The sequence below is a fragment of the Aythya marila genome (genome assembly GCF_965140915.1).
Source record: "Aythya marila genome assembly, chromosome: 21".
Classification (NCBI taxonomy): domain Eukaryota; kingdom Metazoa; phylum Chordata; class Aves; order Anseriformes; family Anatidae; genus Aythya; species Aythya marila.
In genome coordinates, this window is record NC_139062.1 from 2,760,912 (window position 1) to 2,781,754 (window position 20,843).

The 20,843-nt window shown below is 52.2% G+C and overlaps 1 protein-coding gene across 4 annotated transcripts in view; it reads left to right on the top strand.

Moving 5' to 3' along the window:
* SAMD11 (sterile alpha motif domain containing 11) overlaps positions 1-20,843 on the top strand; it is a gene marked incomplete at its 5' end in the record, with an annotated part of 101,988 nt that overhangs the window by 38,434 nt on the left and 42,711 nt on the right. For 3 of the 4 annotated variants that reach the window (XM_082777249.1, XM_082777250.1, XM_082777252.1), the window contains one exon: positions 6,426-6,476. The exons of the other annotated variant lie outside the window; for it this stretch is intronic. In XM_082777249.1, the coding sequence (XP_082633375.1) occupies positions 6,426-6,476 (51 nt within the window). The remainder of the gene's footprint in view (positions 1-6,425; positions 6,477-20,843) is intronic. 4 annotated transcript variants of the gene reach the window in all.

Below are 20,843 nucleotides of genomic sequence, written 5' to 3' on the forward strand. Positions count from 1 at the left end.
GCCGAGGTTTTATCGCCTCCCACTGAGAGGGAGAAATAGGTTAATAGCAGCAAAACAAGGTCAGGGCCTGAGCAAACCTGTGGTTTCCTCTCATACCCCTCACGCACGTTGATTTTATGGTTATAAACAGCGCCATTATTGCTGTGGATGTTGTTGCCTGTTCTTTTTTTTTTCTCTCCGTTCTCAATTTCCTTAATATTGACCGTTTCCTTCCATCGTTGGCACAAGGGGATGCTTCCTGCTGCTCTGAGGTCTAGGCATCGGTAAAGAAGAGGCCCAAGGGATTAGAAAAGGAGCCAGAAGCTCAGTTTCTTGGTCAGTCTCTCATCCTCGCCTTTGACACTTGTTTCACCCGTGATCTTAGGCATCTGCCTGTGCTGATGGCCGTCAGAGGAGGCCTGAGGACTAACAGCCTGCCTCGTGGTGTTCTTGCAGCGTTGAAGTCGGTGCTTGTCATTGCGTGCCAACTTATTTCCCTGCCAAGTCCTTGCAGAACCGTGTCACGTCGCTGTCCTGCACGTGTGGAACGGGTTCGGCGCTCTAATGAGCTCGGCTCATCTGCTTTGAAATCCAGGTGACCCAGGCTTAGAGGGGAACGTTTCTCAGCTCGTGGTGAGACCCCTTGAGTCCTCCTGAGCCTGCTTTGCAGGGTGTGCTAAGCAGCCTTTGTGGTACGCCTCCTGTCTGGAAAACAGGGGGCTTAAAATCTTGTCTCATATAACCAGAGGCGTCTGCTGAGCTTGATACCGTAGCTTGATACCCAGACTGTAAGCACTTAGGGAACAAGCTCTGGAGATTATTGGGACAGTGCTGCAGAAGGGTAACGGCCTTTTCCTTTTGATCAGAACCCGGGCTCCAGAAATCTTGCTCCTCTCCAGCCTTCCTTAGGGCAACATTTGCGTTGCCTTAATCAATGGGTAGGTTCAGCTGGGCTGGCGCCTGGTGAGGATGCTTGGCTGGCTACGAAGGTGGTTTTTCCTATATGGTGAAAGGGATTATATCAATATAGGGCATTTCTGTGCTGATGGATGCACCTCAGTCACTGGTGTAGTTACTAACTAAAAGTTATCCCAGTCCGTGGCGTAGTTCTCCCCTCTCTGCTTTATCCGAGACACAAAATCAAGCAATGTAGAGAGATTCGAGACTACAAATTCTGTGTTAACTTCCTCAGACTCATTGGGAAACTCTGAGTGGTGTTACTGGGAAACGCATTACCTCTGCAAAAGCCTGGGAGCTTTTCATGTTGAGGCTGAAGCTGTCAACTGAGGCAAAACTTCAGCTGAGGTTGAAGTTTTTGATCTGACCGACCATAAAAGCATCGAAGGAACCCTTATGGGATATTAAGTAAATATGTACATTGGACTGAGTAATGGCCAGGAGAGGTACAAAAGGACCTGTATGGTGAAAATGCCTTTAAAGTTCATTAATTTGAAAAAAAAAAGAGGATTGGGAGGAAAAGTAGGAGCAGATTGTACAACGAGAGCACACAAGGGGCTGGCTTCCTTGCCAAATATTGCTCTGAAATAAAAGCGATTTTGAGGAGAAATAAGAGAAAAACAAATGTCCTGCAACAGCATGCGTGTGTGTGCTCTGGGGAGGTTTCTGGAGAATCTCATCCTGCCCTGAAATCTTTTCTTACGTCCCCGAGTGCTCTCCGGCTGGGGCAGCAGCGTGGCCCCGATGCCCAGCACCTGCCGTGGGAATCGCGGTGCTTTTTCCAACCAGCACTTGAAGGTGTTTATCCAAGGACTGGTGGGACGCTGCCGTGCATCACACACAGAGCCCAGAGGGGCAGGGTGCCTCCCCCTGCCCCCAGCATCCCCCCCCTCTCAGCGTTCTCCCTCCTCATCCATTTTCTGATGGCCAAATTACTGCCCTCCGCTCGGCCCTAATGGCTCGCGGCTGTCAGCCTCTCCCCCGCCTGCCTTCCTAAGTGGAGAGCTCTCTCTAATATCCCATAAGGCTGCTGCTCTTTGACTCCCTAATTGATTGGAGATCAAATCCGAGCCCCCCCCCCCCCGTTGTATTTGCCACTCGCACCTGCTTGTCATTCAGGGCCACGAGGTCCCAGCGCCTTCCCCGGTGACGTGCGGGGTGCGCGGCACCGCCTCTGCCGCCCTCCTCCTGCTTGGCCCCTTCCCAAAACTCCCCCCCTGGTGCTGCCCTGGGGGGGAGACCCTTGAGATGCCCCCCTCCTGGAGGAGCTTGGTGTATGGTGTGATGCCCACAGCTGCTGCCAAAATCCCTGGGGTCTGGGTTGGGTGGACCGGGCTCATCCAGGTGGTGTAGGACTAAAGGGAGAGCGGGCACGGGGCAGAGCAGGATGCTCTCTGGGCTCCAGCCGTGAATCAGGCTCTTAGATTAGACCCGATAGCCCTCCTCCTAATTGCCATGACTCAAAAGGAGGGGGCCAGGGCCCCTCTTATAGCCGGAGAGAGATTTTAATGCTTTAGGACACTTTTCTTTCACAGCCCCCACTGGCTATTTTCTGTTAATTGGCAGGTCAAAGCCAATCCCTTCTTCCTTCCTCTGCAGCCCTTTATTTTCTCTGCCTCCTCTTTCCTCCCCCTTGCTCTCTTTTCCTCTGAACCATGCACCACTAAATAACAGCCCCCGTATTCAATAAATATATTAAAGATCCATCTGGGAAGTGAAGGCTGGACTTGGTCCAGAGTGCCAGGAAGCATGTCATTGACCTAATGAGGACGTATATTTGAGGTCGGGGGGGAGAGAAGGACAAGGGTTGCTTGTCGGGGATGTTGCAGGAGAAAATAGAAGATAGAGCAAGAAATCCCTTCTTGCCCAAGACAGAGAGAGGAGACTGGAAAAATAAAAGGTGAAGTGTGAGAATGAAATCCCGACCGTGGCAGGGAATGGCCAAGATGCCCCAAGTCCTGCTCTCAGCCTTGCTGCCCTGGAAAAACTGCCCCATTCATGGCCTGCACGAGCTTTCAGTGCCCCCTTTCCCCAGCACTGCCCTACACCAGAGGAGCTGGGGAAGCCCTGGGAGTATTTTTCTCTCTCCTGGCAGCTGGGGACCCGTGGCTGTGGCTGGATGCTGCCCGCTGTTCTCCACGCTCCCACAACGTTTGGAGAGCCAAAAGGAGCTGCACAAAGCGAGCTGGCCGCGGGGCAGGGGCTCAGCTGCAGGACGGGGCTGCTGCTGCTGCCCCTGGCGTGGCAGGGGACGCCTGGCTCCATCCCTTGGCCCCTTCCGTGGTCGCCACGCCGGTGTTGGAAGCCCGCAGGGGCCTCTAGAGTAAAAAGAAATGACAGGGAAGGGAAAAAAAAAAAAAAACAGCTTAAAAATTAAAAACTATCCCAGCTGCTCTCCCGTATTTTGCCAGCTCTGTCGCTTTCTTTTCTGGGTTGGCTTCTCATTCCCGTGCAGGCTCCAGAGATGACTCGAGCAGCCTCAGCCCTTCCTGTTAAATCCCTTTTTTTTCAGTTTCACGTACATTTATGAGTGATTTCACTCTTGGTACAGACCGAGCCCTGACACTCAGGTCCCTCCTTGCTGGGGTGCCTGACCCAGAGGTTTGTGAGCCTCCTCCTTACACCCTCCGAGTGCCTTGGCCCTGCCTGCGTTGGGTTCCTGCTGCCACAGGACCCATCGGGGCATTTTTGTGCTGGATTCCTTCTACCTGACCACACTACCCCTGAAACCTTGGGATGGTGAAGAGCTGGGAGAGCTGGAAGCGGCCGCCCTGCCTGCCTGTTTTTAATTTCCCCCCCCTCCTTTTCCGTTATTAATTTGCAGGGAACCATCTCCCGCTCACCATTCTCTATACGACCCAAGGACGGGCTTGTGCAGCTGATAGCTTGCAAATTATTAGTAATTTGATTTCAATTGGATGAATAACCCGTTAAAGCAAAATGTACATTAGCCTCAGCAATCTAATTGGTGATAACGGCGCAGGGACGTGGAAGGAGTGCTTGGTTCTGCTCCCCGTCCCTCCCTCCACCCCCCCCAAAAAAAAGATAATTAGGATTTAATTTCATTCTCACCTATTCATTTGTCTAAATATGGGTGTTTAATTATCCATCTCGGCAGATAGCTGTCTCTGCGTGGATCTGAGCTCTGCCTTTCCTACCAGCCCGTCCCTCCCTGCCACTCACAGCTCTCTGAAGCTTTGAAGCTGAGCTGGGCGAAGCCTCCTTAGGAGCCCTGCCTTCCCCTGGTGCTCAGCACCACCAGGATCCATCCAGCCTGCTGCAGACCACGAGGAGCAGTGTTTTGTGGAGCTCGCTGGTGGACCGGGACCCCCGAGCACCCCATAGCCCACTGCTGGACCCCAAACGGTGCTTGCTGCCTTTCCAAATTGACATTTTTTTTTCATCAGGAGAGGAACCGTGGAGTTTTAGCTAGGCAAACACGGTGTTTAGCCTACCTATAGCTCAGCACCAAACCCTCCGGCGGGGTGATTGTCCCTTTTCTCTTGCCTTTTATTTTTTGAGAGCACCGAGGGATGTTTTATAGACGGAGACAGGAGAGGCACGAGGGCCTTTTTCAGGCTCCCTTGCCAGCAGTTGGTGGCTGGGCAGTGTTTGGAGCTCTTCCCGCTTCCACAGGGCAGCTGCCAGGGTCTGAGCAGCCTCGTGCAAGGTGCTGAGCTGCAATTAAAGGGGTCTCCCGGAGGTCTGTGTGTGCAAGAAGTCAGGGATTTTATGGAGCAGTGCAAAATCAGGCTTCCCACCCCCACCAACCGCACTCTCTTCTGTGCCAGAAGGACCAGGAGAGCTTGGGCTGGCTTCAGTTTGCTTTGGATTCACATCAGCTTACCTGGGAAGTCCAAACATGTCCCAGTCGGACCAAGATCTGCTCATGGAGATGTTACTCGGTGCCCCCATTTGGCCTTTGCTTTCCCAGAAGTTCTCCAATGTTGGCTGAATTTTAACTTTGAAGAACAATCGTTACCTGCTGTAGGCTCAGTAGCTGGGATTCGCCTTTTGCCACTTCTGTTTGCAAATAAAAAGCTGGGAAGATGGAAAGTTGGGAAGAGGGAAAGCTGGGGTAGGTTTTCTAAACCGTTGCATATGAGGAAAGGGTAGAAAAGGAAAAGCGAGGTACACGTGGAACTAATAAGTACAGTTCTGAGCACAGCTTTATTGCTGGAACTTAATATCTAATAAAATCTAACAACCCCCTAAAAGAAGTACTCACCCCTGAAAGAACCACGCGGAGAGCAGCCGGCCCTGCAGGGAGAGCACAGAGGACAGGGATCGTGTTAGTAAAACCCCGTGTTGGTAAAGCCCCGTGCCTCGGCTGTGGAATTATTTCTGTGCTGAGCATTGCTTGCAGCTGATTTCTGAACCAGGCTGCAGCAGGGGCACCCGGTCAGGAAAGCACTTGAGCAGCCACTCAGCCCTGGGTTCCGTCCCATTGACTTCCCCGCTTGTGCTTAAGTGCTTGCTGGCCCAATTCAGGGCACATTCAAACCAGAACGGGTCCCTTTTGCCTCGGCAGCCTTTGGATCAGGCTTTTCCTGGACTCTTCAGCCACATGCGGCTGCTTCCTCCAGCTGGGGACAGGGGCAGGAGCGCCGCGGGGACGCCCAAAATGCGCAAAAACCCATTTGGCCTCGCCGCGTGTGGTGCTTGCAGGCACTGCTCTTCAGTGCTTTTGGGAACCTGGGGCTGCAGGAGCCGAGCTGCAGGCTCGCAGGAGGATGCTGAGAGGGAGCAGCATCGTGCGAGGAGCCGGGCTCGCGTGCGGCTTTGGTCTCAGCTGGCTGGGCTCCTCATCAATCACGCCGCCGCGGAGAGCCGCCCGTGGGCACAGCCCTCCTCGGAGGTTGTGCCCCTGCTATCCGGTGGAGACGCTGGACCACAGAAGGTCTCAACGTCTGCCTTAGCCCCCCGGGTCGGTGCGGATGCTGTCCTGTTGGAAAGGGTAGCAAAGAGGGAAAAAAATTAAAAAAAAAAAAAATAAAACAAACGCAAACAACAAAACCCAGCCGCTTTGGCCACCCTGCCTTCATTTAGGATGTTGTTCATCTCGGCTCTGCTTTTCCTGCTTGTCAGCAGGCAGAGTGACAGAGTATGTGAAATTAATTTCCGAGGTGGGAAATTGCTAATAATTTATTTACAGCTGGGGCGGGCGCGGAGGAGGGAACGCGGAGCGGCCGTATTTGGGTTCTCTTCAGGAAATGTCACCGCTGAGCCCTTTCTGCTCCCTCTGAACGTGCCCTCTCGGTTGAGACAGCATCTTGCAGCCCCTGTGCCTGGCAGGGAGCTCACCTGCGGGTCTCATTTACAGCTCTGGGAGACCTGCTGGGGGAGCTGAGCCCCTCGCAGGCTGTGGCAGAGGGGTTGGGAGCCCGAGAGGAGCGCGGGTGGGTGGTCGTGATGGAGCTGCTCTTAAAATGGCAAAGAGATGCAGCGTTCAGCCTGTGCCATTGACCTCTCTGTTTGTTTGTTAACAGGATACACACCCACTGGGATTTAAACATCTCCTTCCGAGAGACCTCTTGCAGGTACCATTTTGGGGCACCCTCTTTGTATGGTAGGCGAAGAGTTTCTGCTATGTTACTGGCATGTGGATGCTGTCAGATGTAAATGAACATTTCTGACTGTCGGTGCTGGGGGGGGTTTCTCTTCCTCCTTTCTTCCTTTTTCTCCCCTTCCCAAATACCCTTCCTTTTGTTCTTTTATTTGGGGGAAAGTTGTCTCTGGGGGGAAACACTGCTGTGTTGGAAGGGAGAGTTGATTAGCCTTGTAAAGAAAGCCTGTTACCATTTTTGATATATGCTTGCTCTAGTCCCTTTTCGGAAGAATGTGGGATTGGGGTGGCCCCAATGTACAATTTCACAGCTGATACGAGAGGCTGCATCTCATTTGCAGAAGTGATCCTTTGCACAAAAGGCTCACTGAAGGCCAAGGATGCTCCCGAGTCGCTCAGAAACTTAGCTTAAAGCATTGCAGCCTTAGAAGGTGGGCCTGTGGCTGCAGGGAGCAAAATCACCGGTTGGCAGTGCTTGGATAACAATATGATAACGCTGAGCCACCCTGCTCCTGGAAAAATTACATCTGTAGGCATCCAGCTGCTGTGCATAGAGGTCATACTGCAGTAGAAACTCCTGGAGCCATCAGGACTCTGCTTTTTGCAGGGTGAAGTCTGAGCTGGCTGAGCTGCAGCTGCAAAATGCGGTGCAAGAGTATTAATGTGGTAACTTGGGAGAAAGCGGGCATTGAGAAAAATGAGTATTTTATGAAGCATAAGTAAAAGAAATCATATTGAAATTGGAATTGTAAGAGCAGAAGGATTGCCAAACCAATCCTGTCTGTTGGTTTTGAGGTCTGGTTTCCTGCAGTAGCAGATGCCCCAACAAGGTGCAAGTTCCTGAATCAGAGATATCCAGGTATAAACGTTAAAATTGCATTGTGACCTCTGATGTGGTCAGTTGTTGCTCTTGGCATTGTGTTCAATAGTGCATTTTCTGTGTTGCCGGTAGTCATCAACTTCTCTAATGCTTTAAAAATCCAGCTGAAGATACTGGTCTCTGCATTTGAAAAAGAAAACTGGCATTTTGAAATTCCCGTTCTAAACTCGGTTGCCCCATTTGGGCAAAAAGGTTGAGCCTGGCAGGTGCTGCTTGTTTTCTAAAAGAACAGCAAAAAAAAAAGATTTGTGCAGCTGTGAAGCTTCTGGGGACACAGCAGGAGGAGGTAGGGCCCAGAGCAGCCCAGGCTCTGCTGCTGGTTCGTGTGCCAGTGGGGAATGGGCGAGGGCAGAGGCGAGGATTCACTGGTGTTTGAGTAAGCACAGACTTTGGCCCTTAAGCACAAAACCCCATCATTCCTAAATCCTCAATGTTAAGCATATAAAAACCCCACCCTGATCACTAAGCTTCAAGGAGCCAGTCTAGAAGGCACAGCTCACCCAGCACCCCTGTAAAAAAAGCAGCTGAAAGGTTTTTTTTTGTGGGTTTGTTTTTTTTTTTTTTGCATGGCAGCCTTTAGAGTAAAATCCCTGTTTTGTTGCTGTAAGCTTTTGGGACTCGAAAATACAAAAGAATGGATTCCTTCCAGGCAGACCCTTTCATGATAAATTTCAGCCTGGAGCAAAGTTTTATGGCTGAGTTATAAACTCCTAAAAGGCAGAGGTTTGTAATGGAAGTGCTGCCACGAGCCTTAATTAATAGCCATATGAACAACGATCCTGCAGGTTAATACAGCTGCAGCTGAGGGTGCAAACACCTTTGGAAATGAGAATCCCCATCTTAAAAGGAAATATTTCTGAAGCTGCGATGCACGGAATAAAATAATGCTCTGTCTTTTAGGAAAGCAAATACACCTCCTGGGCTCCCCCAGCCCGTTTGCTCCTTTCAGCTTAGCTCTGGCCTGGTGGGAACATCGGTGGTTCCCCTGGGGGCACAAGTTGTGCTGCTGTGTATGGTTAGTCCAGCTAGCAGGAGCTGTGCCCATCTGGCTGTTTCAGAAGAAGACAACCCGCGTTGTGCTATGAAGCAAAGGAAATAATTTCTGGGTTCTTTGTTTAGTCCAGAAAAAAAAAAAAAAAAAAGTTGTATGTATTTAAGCGACCAAAGTTGCCATCACAGCTCTGTAAAACAGCTGGAGGATCTGAAATACATCGTGGGGTGGCAGAAAGCTTTGGCTGACCTTCCTTCTCAGTGACCTGCGTAATTCAGCGCCGGGCAGTTGCACAGGTCACCCCAAACCCAGGCCAGGGAATCGTAATGATGCACCACACCTGTGTGAACCCCCCTTGGCCATAAAATCAAGAAGGTCCGAGAGCTGCCGTCTGAATTTACCTGCCTCTTTGTCGTGCCTTTGATCTTCCTATCCAAGCTGTCAGAGGGTACCTGGACTATTGGGTTTGCTGGCTGTGTTGCCCTGGATAAAGACACTAATTGGGTGTAATTGGGCACAAGGCATTCAGTGCAGAGAACCCAAATCTTGAGATACGGGCATTGTCCTGAAAGGGGAGATTAGGATCTCTCCTTGGCTTGCCAGCTGCTTTGCTCCCTTCCCTTTCCAGCTTTGAAGATAACACTGGCTTCGAGGTTTTGTTTACAGCTACCCTTCCTTTAAAATTGCCTGTTCGAGGTAGAATTCCCTTGCATGGACGTCCCATTCGTTGAATAATTTGCTGAAATGTGTTAAAGTTGTTCAAGACGAGCCTGTCAAGTTCTGAAACCGTGAGCACGAGGTGAAAACCCGGATTTCAGCGAGTCCCAGTTCCTCAGCACCACGGGCAGGGTTACCTTGCTGTGGCTGGGGCACAGCACAGAAAGAAATAGTGGAATAAAAAGGAGTTCCAGGGAGGAAAGGGATTTTCCTTCCCTTTGTTGCCACTTGATATCGTGAGGGAGGTGAGTGAGAAATAGATAAGAGGCTGTGGGTGTTAACAGCACGCTGTGATGCTGCTCAGGGTGGAGAAACTCGGTGCCCATCCAGCTGCTGTCAGCGCAATTAAACCAGCCCCGTCTGCAAGGACGTTTGAGAGGTGTTTCGTGCTGACCATGTTAAAAAATGGTAGGAATAAAGATGAAATGAATTTGGTGAAAGCTGCACGAAAAGGCAGGGAGCGTAGCTGGGCACGGAGCTGTGCAGCGCGACGTTCAGCCACGTGCTCTTCCTTCTGGCTGCAAGGTGAGCAAACTCTGAAGCAAAACCCAAGGCAGCCTTTCTGCCTTTAGAAAAGAAGAACTTTTAGGCAGGTGTAAAGCAGTGACAAAGAGGCAGGAGGAAGCAAGAAGAGTCCCCTGACTGCTGCATGGAGACAAAGCCGCTTGAGGGGACACTCCAAGCTTTCTGGGCCTCCCAGGGGATAATTTCTTCCAGGTATGCTCTGCATGAGGGCTGCATAAGGACATGGAAGGAAAACAGAGACATCGTGTGCCCAGAGCAAATAAACTGCATGGAACAAGCACAGTTTAAACAAAGATTACAGCGGTATGCAGCCAGCCTTTCTGCATGGGCACGGACCAGATTAGGATATGTTTTAGGTAGAATATGTTTTTGGCCAAGAGCCTGGGCACCTCGTGTGTATGTTTAAATGTGCCTAAAACATACTTCGTGGGCCTTGCCATGTGAATTTCTCCCTGACATAAACCCTCAGAGCCAGGGCTGAGTTGAAGCAGCCGTGCTGTAACTGGATTGCCACAGGTTTGGTCTATGGGGTGCAGCTGTGTCCTGTTTAGAAAGGGGTATTTAAGGAAGAATGAAAAGGGTTCCTCAAGAAGGAGGAGAGCAGTGAGCTGAGCAGGCTGGGTGCAAGAAATGGATGAAAAATACCTGGGAAATGGGTCAGGAGAAACGGAAATCCACTGATTTAGCTTATTTCTTTGGAAGATGCTCTGGGAGAGGAGAGGAAAGCAGGGGAGGAGAACAGCCAAAAGAGCTGAGATTGGTCAGAAATGTTTACTTGTAAATGATGCTGAATTTGGCCCTTCCAGCTTACTTCTGCTGTGGCGTTGGGATGTAGACTGCCTACAGAAAGGTTTTAATCCTCATCCTGGCGGAATATCCAAAGAGCTCTCACCTTTGTGGCTGTTTTAAGTTAAAGCTCTGCACCAGGACGTGCTTCCCGAAGGCAAAGCCGATAAGCACAAGGCATCTCCTGGCCAATGCTGCTGCTGGCAGGCAATGCCTGGCCGTGCAGGGACAATGCCTTGGAAGGAAAAGGCTTTCCAGGTGGGTGAGCAGGGTTTGTTCATCAAACAGGGGCATACCTGTTCGGTTTTAGACAATAGCTGCCCAAGCAAATGGACGCGCTCTTTTGTTTGACTGGAAGACAAGAAATCAAGTAAAGCCCTACCAAATCCGTGGAACTGATGGGTGCTGGCAGAGCACGCGGGGTCAGAATGAAGAGCACGTGGGAAGGTTGAGCCAAGGAGCTCAGCCTCCAGGGCTGTAGGAAGGTACGAGCAATCTGTGCTTTGCTTGCCTGAGCCCCCACAAAGCATTCCTGTGAGCACTGAGATGAAATGGGAGGAGCTGCCAGGTCTTTATTAGGAGCCCAATCCTCTGTTGGCTGCTTGGTGAGGGCTTCAGATGGCAATGTCACAGACTTCAGGCTCTGTGCTGTAAAGTATTTGCTTTCCCTTTTTTTTTTTTTTTTGCAAACCTAAAACCTTCAAAAGGATGGCAGAGGAGAAAATCATTCTGGGACACCACCTCACTGGAAGGCACTGGTGGAAATTAGCTCTGGAATTGGCTTGCGGTGCTGTGCCCTGGGCTCCACAGAGGCTGCTGGCAGGATGCTCCCCAGGGCCCACCTGGGTTAGGTCTGGGCTTTCCAAGGAGTTGTGCAGAGCAGAATTAGCCAGGTGGCTTTTGCTTCTCCCTTTCCTGTAGGTCTGGAGTTATCTGGGGCCTTCTTCATGCAGGTTCTGGGGTGAATGTACCTGTAGGGAGGAATGGGTGAGTGGGGAGGAGAACGTCAGTATGTTGGCTTGCTGAAAAGCATTATTTCATTTGAAATAATTATTTCATCAGTATTTCATTAGCTTTGCTCTTATATTCATGCACAGAAAGCTTCATTTGGTGTTGGGGTGGGTTGGAGAAAGAGGGCATTTAGGTACTGGCAGAGATTCAGAGAAATGGTGAAGGTGGAGAGGTCTCATAAACCACTTTCAGCCTTCATTTTAAAGCTAGAAGAATGTGATTATATTTCACGTAAGGTAGGTGAGAAAAGCTCTTAGATACCTGCAAGGCACGGAGGGATGTTTGTGCAAGAGTGATGCTCTCCGTGTTTATCCCCCAAATGTTTTCATCTCTTTACAGCAGTGTGTAGGATATTGCGTTTGATGGGGTCTAATGGACCTGTTGTAGGGCAGCTGAAAGAATCCTGGACAAACCAAACCTGTGAAGGCATCCTAAGGCCTTGGGATAGTGTTGAGGGGTTGTAGCCTTGGCTGCAGCTTTTGGGGAGCATTCCTGATGCATTTCAGCAGCGTGCAGCAGCGTCCTCCTGCTGGATCAAAACTCCAAGGGCATGTTTCTGGAAGAGAAGGTTTCCTGACTGCCCTCCTCACACCCTACTGGGAAATTGAAAGGATTCCTGCTTAAGTCTGCCTTGCCCTTAATGCATTGGGTATGGGAGTGATTCCTGGGGATCACCAGCTCCCGCTGCTCGTTGCCTAAACCTGCACCTTATCACCCATTTAAAATCACTCATCTGAGTGTTTTAATATTTCGTCAGTTCAAAGCGGGCGGCTTAATGAATTGAGAGAATGAGTAGAATTGGGGATATTTAAGGGACCTCATATCCATTAGGCACACCAGCTGCATGTCAGCGACACGTTCCTTTTATTGGCTGAGCACAACATTTCTGTTTGTCCATTACTCAGTAACTCTGGAACGCAGCATCCAGACAAGTCCAAGGCTTTTGGGAATGCTCCGCACGTCAGCGGGACGAGCCCATTGATTTCGGTGCAAATCAGACCGGCCAAAAAACCTGTCAGGAGGAAAATCAGGCCCTCCAGGCTCTCTGGTGCTGCAGGCAGAGGAATCTTTCAGCCCTTCCCTGCACTTGCATGCAGGCAGCAGGAGCGGCTGGGTGGGACTGGGGTCTGGCAAGGAGCTGGGATTTCGGAAGTGCTGCTTATGGGACGCGTTTGGAGATCCAGCATGGGAGGTTTAGGATCTTAGGCATTACTGCAGGCAGGAAGGGAAATCCCAGGCTAAAATGTTGGGTGGGAATCCCCCTTGCCCAGTGCTTTTGTGGCACCTTCCCAGATGGGCACAAGTCAAACCATCCATCAGAGTCAGGTGCCATCGGTGACTGCCTTTGTGTCCCAGTGGTGCTTTATCTCTTCACCATCTCCAGTCCAGCACCAGCGTGTAGTTCCATCTTCCTTTTATTTATGGGCTTGCGGCGAGCTGAATGACGAAGCAGGATTACAATAAAAACATCTTTAAACTTATTTCCACCTCATTTTGGAGTTGCCAGCTCCACCGATCATTTTTATGAACTGTCATGAACATTAATGAAATTTTATGAGCGTTTTGCTCAGGACATTGCAAGATGACTTTTTTTTTTTCTGAGATAAGTCTGCAGGGAGCATTAGGCCCGTTATCACTTGGGGTTGGGGCTTGCAGGTGTCTCAGCTCCCTTGAATTTGTAAAACTTGCTCGCTTTCCTCTTGCCTTTCCCCTTTGCTTCCCTTCTTGCCCATGCCCCATGGGTGGCATCTCAGCAGAAGGAGGTGTGTGAGAAGCAGGATTCTGGTAAATGCGTGAAGGTCTGGTAAGACTGATGTCTAAGAAGGACAGAAAGTGATTGAGAGGTGTGTTTTTTTGCCTTTTTTTTTTTTTTTTTTTTTTAATCAATGATGAAGTGTTAGGAGGCAACCAGAAGAGTGAGCAATAAAAATATAACCAAGGAACTTATGGAAAGGAAGGCAACGGGAAGGGTGAGCAATAAAAGTGTAACCAAGGAGGCATGGAAAGCAAGGCAACCATTCCCTCAGCTTTGCTTTTTGGAAATTGTGCCTCTGTCTTCAGCCTAGGATGCAAAATTCTCCTGGGGTACACTGTGCTCTCAGGGCTGTGGAGGTAGGGGAAGACTTTCCATCACCTTCAGCAGGCACCGAGCTGGGTTCATGGACAGCCCAGTTGGGTTCTGCACGTGCGGGTGCTGTTGGATGCATCTCTGGCTGCCAGTGTGTTGCCAGGTCTGGGGTTTTGGAGCAAATGGAGAAGATGGAGATGTGCTCAAGAATTCAGGAGAGAGAGGCAGAAAGCACATCACAAGCTCGCCTCCCAGCCTCTTGGCACCTTGCACGGGGGCAGGGGTGGCACGGAGAGGTCTGCAGGAGGCGGGCAGCCTGCTAGCATCCAGCTTCCCCGCCTGGGGCTTATCTGCCCATCTCTGCTGGAAAAGTGACACGGGTCACGCTGCCTATTGTTCATCCGAGAAACAAAACTCCACTGCTCCCCCCCTTCCCCGCCCCAGCCACTTCTCTATTAGTCGCCTGATCGCAGCCTTCAAATCCTTGACCCAAATCCTCCTGTGCCCAGCTTTGAGGTCTTATCCTGCTCTGGCTGTCGTGTCCGGTGTCGACCCGCGAGGGAAGGTATTGGCTGCGCGCCGCGCGATTAGGGGGCTGCTGCCGGGTGTTTTGTGCTGTGCACAAGGTGATAAGCAGGGAGAAGGGAGGGGGAGAGCCCCCGGTCTGTCTGAGCCGCCAGCTTTCCCCGATCCCCAGCCCTCCCCTGCTCCTGCTGACTCAGGCACCCTGGGCTTAGCGCCCGGCGCTGTCGGAGGCGCTGACCTTGCCTGGCCGCACGCGGCCCGCTGGCACTCAAAGGCCATGCCGGGGCACGGGCGAGGGATGCCGAGGAGAAAGTCTTCGTGCTGAATTTCACAGCCCGAGGCGACTCCCAGCCCTGCTGGGTGAGAAAACGGTGACGCCTGCACTGCTCCAGTGCCGTGCGGGTAGCGGGGAGTCACAACGGTCATCCTCCGAAATGCCCTTGATTTTTTTTTCCCACTCTCACTGGTTAATGCTGGCGAGGAAGAAGCTGCGAGGATTCATTTTATTTTGTGAATCCAGAGCGTGCCCGGGGTTTGGAGGTGGAGGCTTTCTCTTTGCTTCCTGGGGTGCAGAGATTTTTTTTTATTACCTCTTACCTGGGCACCTGTTTTTTTATTACCCCCTTACGGGGTGAGCCTTGCTGGCAGGTTCTGTGCAGGAGGTCGGATGTGCCAGATAGAGCAGTCCCTTCTGGGGCTTAAACTCAATGAATCTGTGCTGAAACAGCCCTCGGAGGCTGGATGTCAAGGGGAAGGGAGTGATGCTGGTGGCATTTTATGGGGGAGCTGCGGTCAGGTATTTCTCCAGTGGCAGCGTGGTGCTGGCAGTCTCCAGGTCACCTCTGTCCTTCCAGCGAGCCCCAGGTCCACCCGCACACGGTAGGGAGGTAGAAGATGATTTTATTATATTTTTTTGGAGTGTATTCGTTGCTTTGGAAATCAGAAATCAGTTTTGTTGTGGGTTTAAAAAAAAAAAGCTAACCAAAAAAAAAAAAAGCAGGAGCCTCTGCGTGGTAATTTCCCCCCAGCCCTGCCATTGCGTGGCCGTGCTGTTACATAAGGTTGTTTCTCGCTGCTGTAATGATGCAACAGTATTTATAGACCAATCTGGGTTTTCCTTTTAATGGCTTCCATAAAAAGCTCATTATTCCCCTCGCTCAGGCACGGGCTCATTTACATGCTCGTCCCGTCCCCGGGCGTGGGCTGCGCTTCGGGCCACCCCAGAGGCTCAGCTGGGTGCTGGCCACCTCTGGCAGTGCTCCTGTCCCATCCCCGAACCAGGATCTTGTCTTCTGGGGGGCTGGAGAGGAGGGGAGGGTGGTGGAGAAGGAGAAAAATCGCTGTGGTTGCTGCACGTTGTGGTAATAGTGTTTTTTTTCCTTGGAGCTGCAAACTCGTGTTGTGCTGGCGAGGGACTCAGCCTGGCTCAGGTGGGTGTCTGTGACGCAGGGAGGTGTCAGTGCAGAGCAAACAGCGCGTGGCTCTGGTACCCAAGCCAGGGGGGCTGCTGAAATAGGTCCCCGAACCAGACACAAATCCAGACGAGGAAGGGGAAGGAACACCCTGCGTGCCCCTGCTGAGCCGGGGGGGCTGCGTGGAGGTGCTCGGGGCGCCCACCCCAGCTCCCCCTGCCTCAATCAATGCCCTCGCGTCTCTCCCTCGGCAGGCCCTGCCATCCCTCCTTTTGCATATTGGATTTTTTTTTTTTCTCTTTATTGGAGGGAGGGGCAGAGGGTCGGGACAGTTTTATGGCAACGGTATTGATCAGTAAAATTTAATATAATCCCTGCAGTTACTGAGTGATCGTTAAGGGGATGGAGAGCCGGTGAAACATATTTAAAAAGAAATATTTTTCAGTTTTATTTCCTCCCGCGCTACTTTTCTGAGCCTCTCTTCTCTTCCAAACCTGGCATCAGTCTCCTACTTTGCATCCCTTCAAAGACACCCGTGCGTTTTTGACCGGGTGTTCACAGCTTGCCTTTGGGTTGATGAAATATTAGCAAAAGACGGATCCAGGCTGATCCCGTGCTAGGTTCCTTTGCTGTTTCCTCAGCACAGCGCCTCGCCGCTTTTGGATCTAGGAAATCTGTCTGCCGAGAGCATCCCTCCCTCGTTTTATCTCAGCTCTCTCTGCAGCTCCTGTTGCTGTAGTGCCGGGTTGCCTCTTGGTGTCTGCTGCCTCCCACTCTCTCCGTGCCCACGTGCGTCCCCGCGACGTGCCCGGCAGCAAATTGGAGCAGAAGAGAAGCGACAGCTTGAGCCTCAAACACGTGCTAAATATCCTAACCGCTGGAGCAGCCTTCCTGGGGCAGGGCTGAGCGGTGCTGCACCGCAGGGGAAAGAAATTCCCTCCCTGCAGTTGTCGGTGCTCTTCTTCTGGGCTGGCCAGAGGGCTGCTGTCGGTGATCCGGCTGCTGGTGGGCGATCTCCAAAAGGCCCACGGGGCTTATCCTGGCCCACCCTGCGAGGAAAACGGGGCACCATGGCACTTGGAGCGAGGTTCCCGCTGCCTCCTTCGTTTGGAGAGGGCTGCGGCAAACCAGGAGGCAGCCGTTGCTCAAAAGGATCTGATTTTCGACCAAATTTTCCTCTTCCCCTCGCCCTCCCCCTCCGTGCAGTCACTCTTTGCCGTCACTTGGAGCAGCGCGTTGCGAGAATCGCCAGACCCCGCGGGCGCCTGGCTGCCTCTGCGAGCTGCAGAGCCTCTGACACTGATTTATATTTTGGTTAATTGTCTCCATCCATTAGTCTCCTCGTCCTTCTCCTTGTTAAAGATGCAGTCGCTGCTAATGTCTGTAAATGAAACGCATTTAAAAGGCATTGCTCCCAGCCTGAATCCGCCTCGCCTTAATGATCAGCGGAAGCTGCCACCACCCTCGTGAGCGTTTTGGGGTGGTGGTGTCTCCGTTCGGGTGTCCCCTGGGGCGTTCCTCAGCAGCTCCCGGCTTACCCTGCCTCGAGGGGACAAGAGGTGGAGGTGCCTGCTCCATCCTGGTCTGCTCCATCCTCTGTGACGCACTCCAAAAGGGGTCTTGGAGCAAGAGCTGCAGGCACCGCTGGTCAGGGGCTCCTGCTGCAGATGCTGCTCAGCAGCAGCCCTGTTGTTCCCACAAGTCAGCCCCACGGGATGGCTGCTCGTCCGGCCACCACAGCCTCCTCCTAATTCATTTTGGCTGTCCCAAGGGATGGCCACACTCAGCAAATTTGCCAATTCGGTGGCAGTCCTGGTGAGGGACTCCTCCTCGGGCAGGTATTGGGGCTCATCAACCAGATGGGGTCACGCTGCCAAAAACACAGATGAGCCCGTGGGTTTCTGTGGCATCCTCTCCCAGGCAGACAGCTCCTGTCGGGGTGACGTTTCCCCCAGCTGTTGATGTGTCTGTCCATCCTCTGGGGTGCTTTTTCCCGCAGCCATCGCGTGGCTTTGGTGGAGCATTACGCTGCCAGCACAGGGAGAGGCTCATCAGAGCCACCAGCGCCGGGGAGACAGAGGAGCAGCCGGTGCCATTAAACACAGACAGTGCAGCAGTCAGAGCGTTCGGAGAGACCATTAGCAACGTGGCTTTTTTCTTTTTTTTTTTTTTCCTCCAGTGGTAATTTTTGCAGCCATTAGTGATTAGTCCGGCTCTCTGCTGCTTTGCAGAGGGGGCTGCTTGTGTCAGAGCGTCGGGGAGAGACAGGAATTTTCGACTGTCAGCCCTGATGTGTGTCCTGCGCCAGTGCTCACTGGATTTGGGTGCGAGGTTTGGGGAGAGGAAGATTTTTGTTGTTTTTTTCCCATGCCTGGCACGGAACTGGCATCATACAGCCCTTGCTGCACATGCACTCCCCTGCCCTTCTCTCGTTTTGTGCAACAGGTCATTGGTAAAATGTTTTTAGGAACACCCTCAGAGGTTGGGTGGCCGTTCTCTTAGAGAGCAGCTTCCATCTCGTGCCATATCCAGGTAAAATCCAGGAGCCATTTGGTCTCGGCCTTTTAAGCTGCGTGGCTGCTGCTTGCACCACGCGCAGCTTGGGTTGCGGGGTGCTGGTGAGCTGCTCTGCGCCTTGTGGCTTAGCCAAAACCTTTCTCACAGCCTTCCCGTGTTCCTGGTAAGTGGCTCTGTTGCTCCTGCGCCTTGGCTTCATTAGGACTTGAAAACTGCCCAAGCCATAATAATATCCAGCCACTTCTCCAACTGTTGCTTTTGGCAGCGAGGCAGAGCCCGGTGGCAGAGGGGGGGTCCTGGTGGATGGCACGCAGCCTGCAGCAGCCTCGGCTGTTCTTTTTGGGGGAGAGCTGGGCAAGGCAGAGGCAGGACAGACACATGGCACGGTGGTGGGCTGGTTACCTCTCCGAGGCTTCGTGGAGCACAATAATCAAGAGGCACTCACACGGTGCCACCGCCAGCTTTGCGCCCGTGAGGCCAGGTTCACCGCGAGATCTGTGCCTCTTGCAGCGCCTCTCAGAGCTTCAGAGTTGGCCTTGAGGGAAGTCCTCAGTGCTGTTAGGCAGCTGCTACCCTTCCTTTATTTATCAGGAGGGACATCTTTGTGAAGACAGGGTCACTCCTTCACCAGCATCCATTTCTAGTTGGCCACACAAAATTCTCATCCTTTTTCAACGTTTATTGCTCCCTGCCGCTGCCAAGTTTGATGTTACAAACCCAGGCTGGGGGATTCAGAGAAAGAGCAGCAGCACGTCAGCTGTAATTGAAAGCGACAAAAGGAGTTCAGCTTTACCAGGCACGTTTAGATGCCCTGTTCAGATACAGGTCCGGCCGAGGCTTGGTGTTCTGGATCGAGCTGCGTGGGATTTGAAATTGCCACCCGAGTCTGCTTGTGCCGCGAGCTCTTCGTAAAACTTGGTCCACCAAAACAGCAGAAATACCCGAAAAGCACATCTTTTGACCAGAGCTCCGGTCATCCTGGGCCAGATGCCAGAAGAAAGGCCTTCAGGAAGGTTATGGCAGTAACACGGAGCCGCATCCCGGTCAGAAACACACCCGGAGCCTGCTGCAGTCCCTGGCACTAAGTGCTCCCTTTGCCACCCTTCGTTTTACTGCAAGAGCACAACTTGCACCTGGGAGGTGGAACTGCCCGAGCAGCCATCCCTCACACCATGTGAAACACACCTGTATTAGTGGGGGCCCCCAAACCATTAATTACCAAAACCCCATGCAAACTGAGCATTGCCATGGCAACCTGCAGCCCTCCAGAAGGCTATTTGTCTCCTCCTTGACCTTTCAGGAGATCTGTATCTTGCTCAAGCCCCCTTCTCTAATCCGGTTTTTAAAATATAATATTATGCTACTGGAAGGGATCAGACCTTTAATCTGATTGTGTGTGCATGTGTGTTTGTGCGTGGGGGGGGGGGTGCCTGCATTAACAGGCACCCGGCAGCGACGCGGAGACGAGACAAAGGAAGAGCAGAGCGTGCCTGTGCCCTGCTGGGGCTGCAAGTGAGCACCTGGGAGGAATTGCTCCCTTCAGCACACGGAGGGGGAAATCCTCCTCGTGGCAGGACCTGTCCCCTCCAGTCCCCCCGGGGCAGGCTCCTTCCCGCTGGGGTCAGGCAAGAGTTGTGCTGTTGAGGGCTGCGGAGGCGATGCTCTCGCACCCCTGTTGGGTTTTTCCTTCCAGGAAGCCTCAAGCCTCGTCTTCAGCTGCATTAATTTGTGGTGCAAGCAGCCAGGTGAATGCTGGTATTCCTGAAGCATCTTAATTCTGCATCTCAGTATCCCACGAGCCAGACACTCTTTTTCTGGTTGTGTTCCCTCCGGGGGAGCACTCCAGTCCTGCATTGCCTCTGCTGCTGGATCCCTGAGCCCAGCAGTTTGTTTCCCGTTCTGTGTACACTGGGATAAATGGGAGCAATTTAGGGGGGGTGTAAAGAAGAGGAACAACTGGCCTTTCTGAAAACACTTCTTGTGCCTTGAGAGCAAACCGAGCACCCTGCATCCTGGGCGAGGGCATCACTTCTGTGCCGTGCCAGCTGTTGAGGCAGCCCCAAAACCTGAGCACATCCTTGAGATGGGCTCAGATGGGGGCTTTTTGCATGGGATGTGGGCACAAAAATCCAGCAGGAGTGGGGGGTGAGGAATCAGGGACCAGGTAGTCAAAGGGAATTGATGCAGGGCCATCATCGACCACCTGGAAGCCGAGGGCTGCCCAGGTGCCCCTCGTTTTGCAGCGGTGCTTGCTGGGGCAGCGCATGGTTTGCCTTCAGGAAAGGTAGGTGCTGGCCTGAATCTTTTTAGAAGCTGTTTTCTGTCGAGAAACACGCCAGGCTGTTTCTAGGAGTTGTATGGCAGGTGGACAAGGCAGGGGGTGAGGCAGTGCGATCTCAGGGAAGGTGCAAAGGCAGTTGCAGTGTTGGAGTCCAGGGTGGTGAGCGTGCAAAAGCAGGGAGACTTCTGAGACTGGCTGGGCAGAGCCCTACCTCCTGGCTAAGGGGAGACCTGAGGTTCTGTTAAAAAAATTAAACTTTGAATAGTTGTGTTTTTCAATGGCATTGGGATGAAAAGCAGTCGGTTGGGCTTCGCCCTTTAGAGGCTCAGGAGGGTCTCTGCTGAAATCGAGGCCGGTTTGCTGCCTTGAGCAGGTCTAGGTAAGGTGGAGGTGGCAGAGCTGTTGCCTGCAGAGCTGAAGCTGCTTTGATTCTGTGCCCCCAGCGTGGTGGCAGAACCCCCTGGGGTCCAAGCAGAGCCTTCCATGAGAACATCCCTTGTTGGAGAGCCCACATGGTCACTGGTGGCTGCCTGCAGCTGCGTGGAGCCAGCTGGGCCTGCAATACTTAAAAAAAAAAAAAAATATGCTTAAAATCTTGACCTAAGCAGCAAGGTGTTTCAATTTTTCA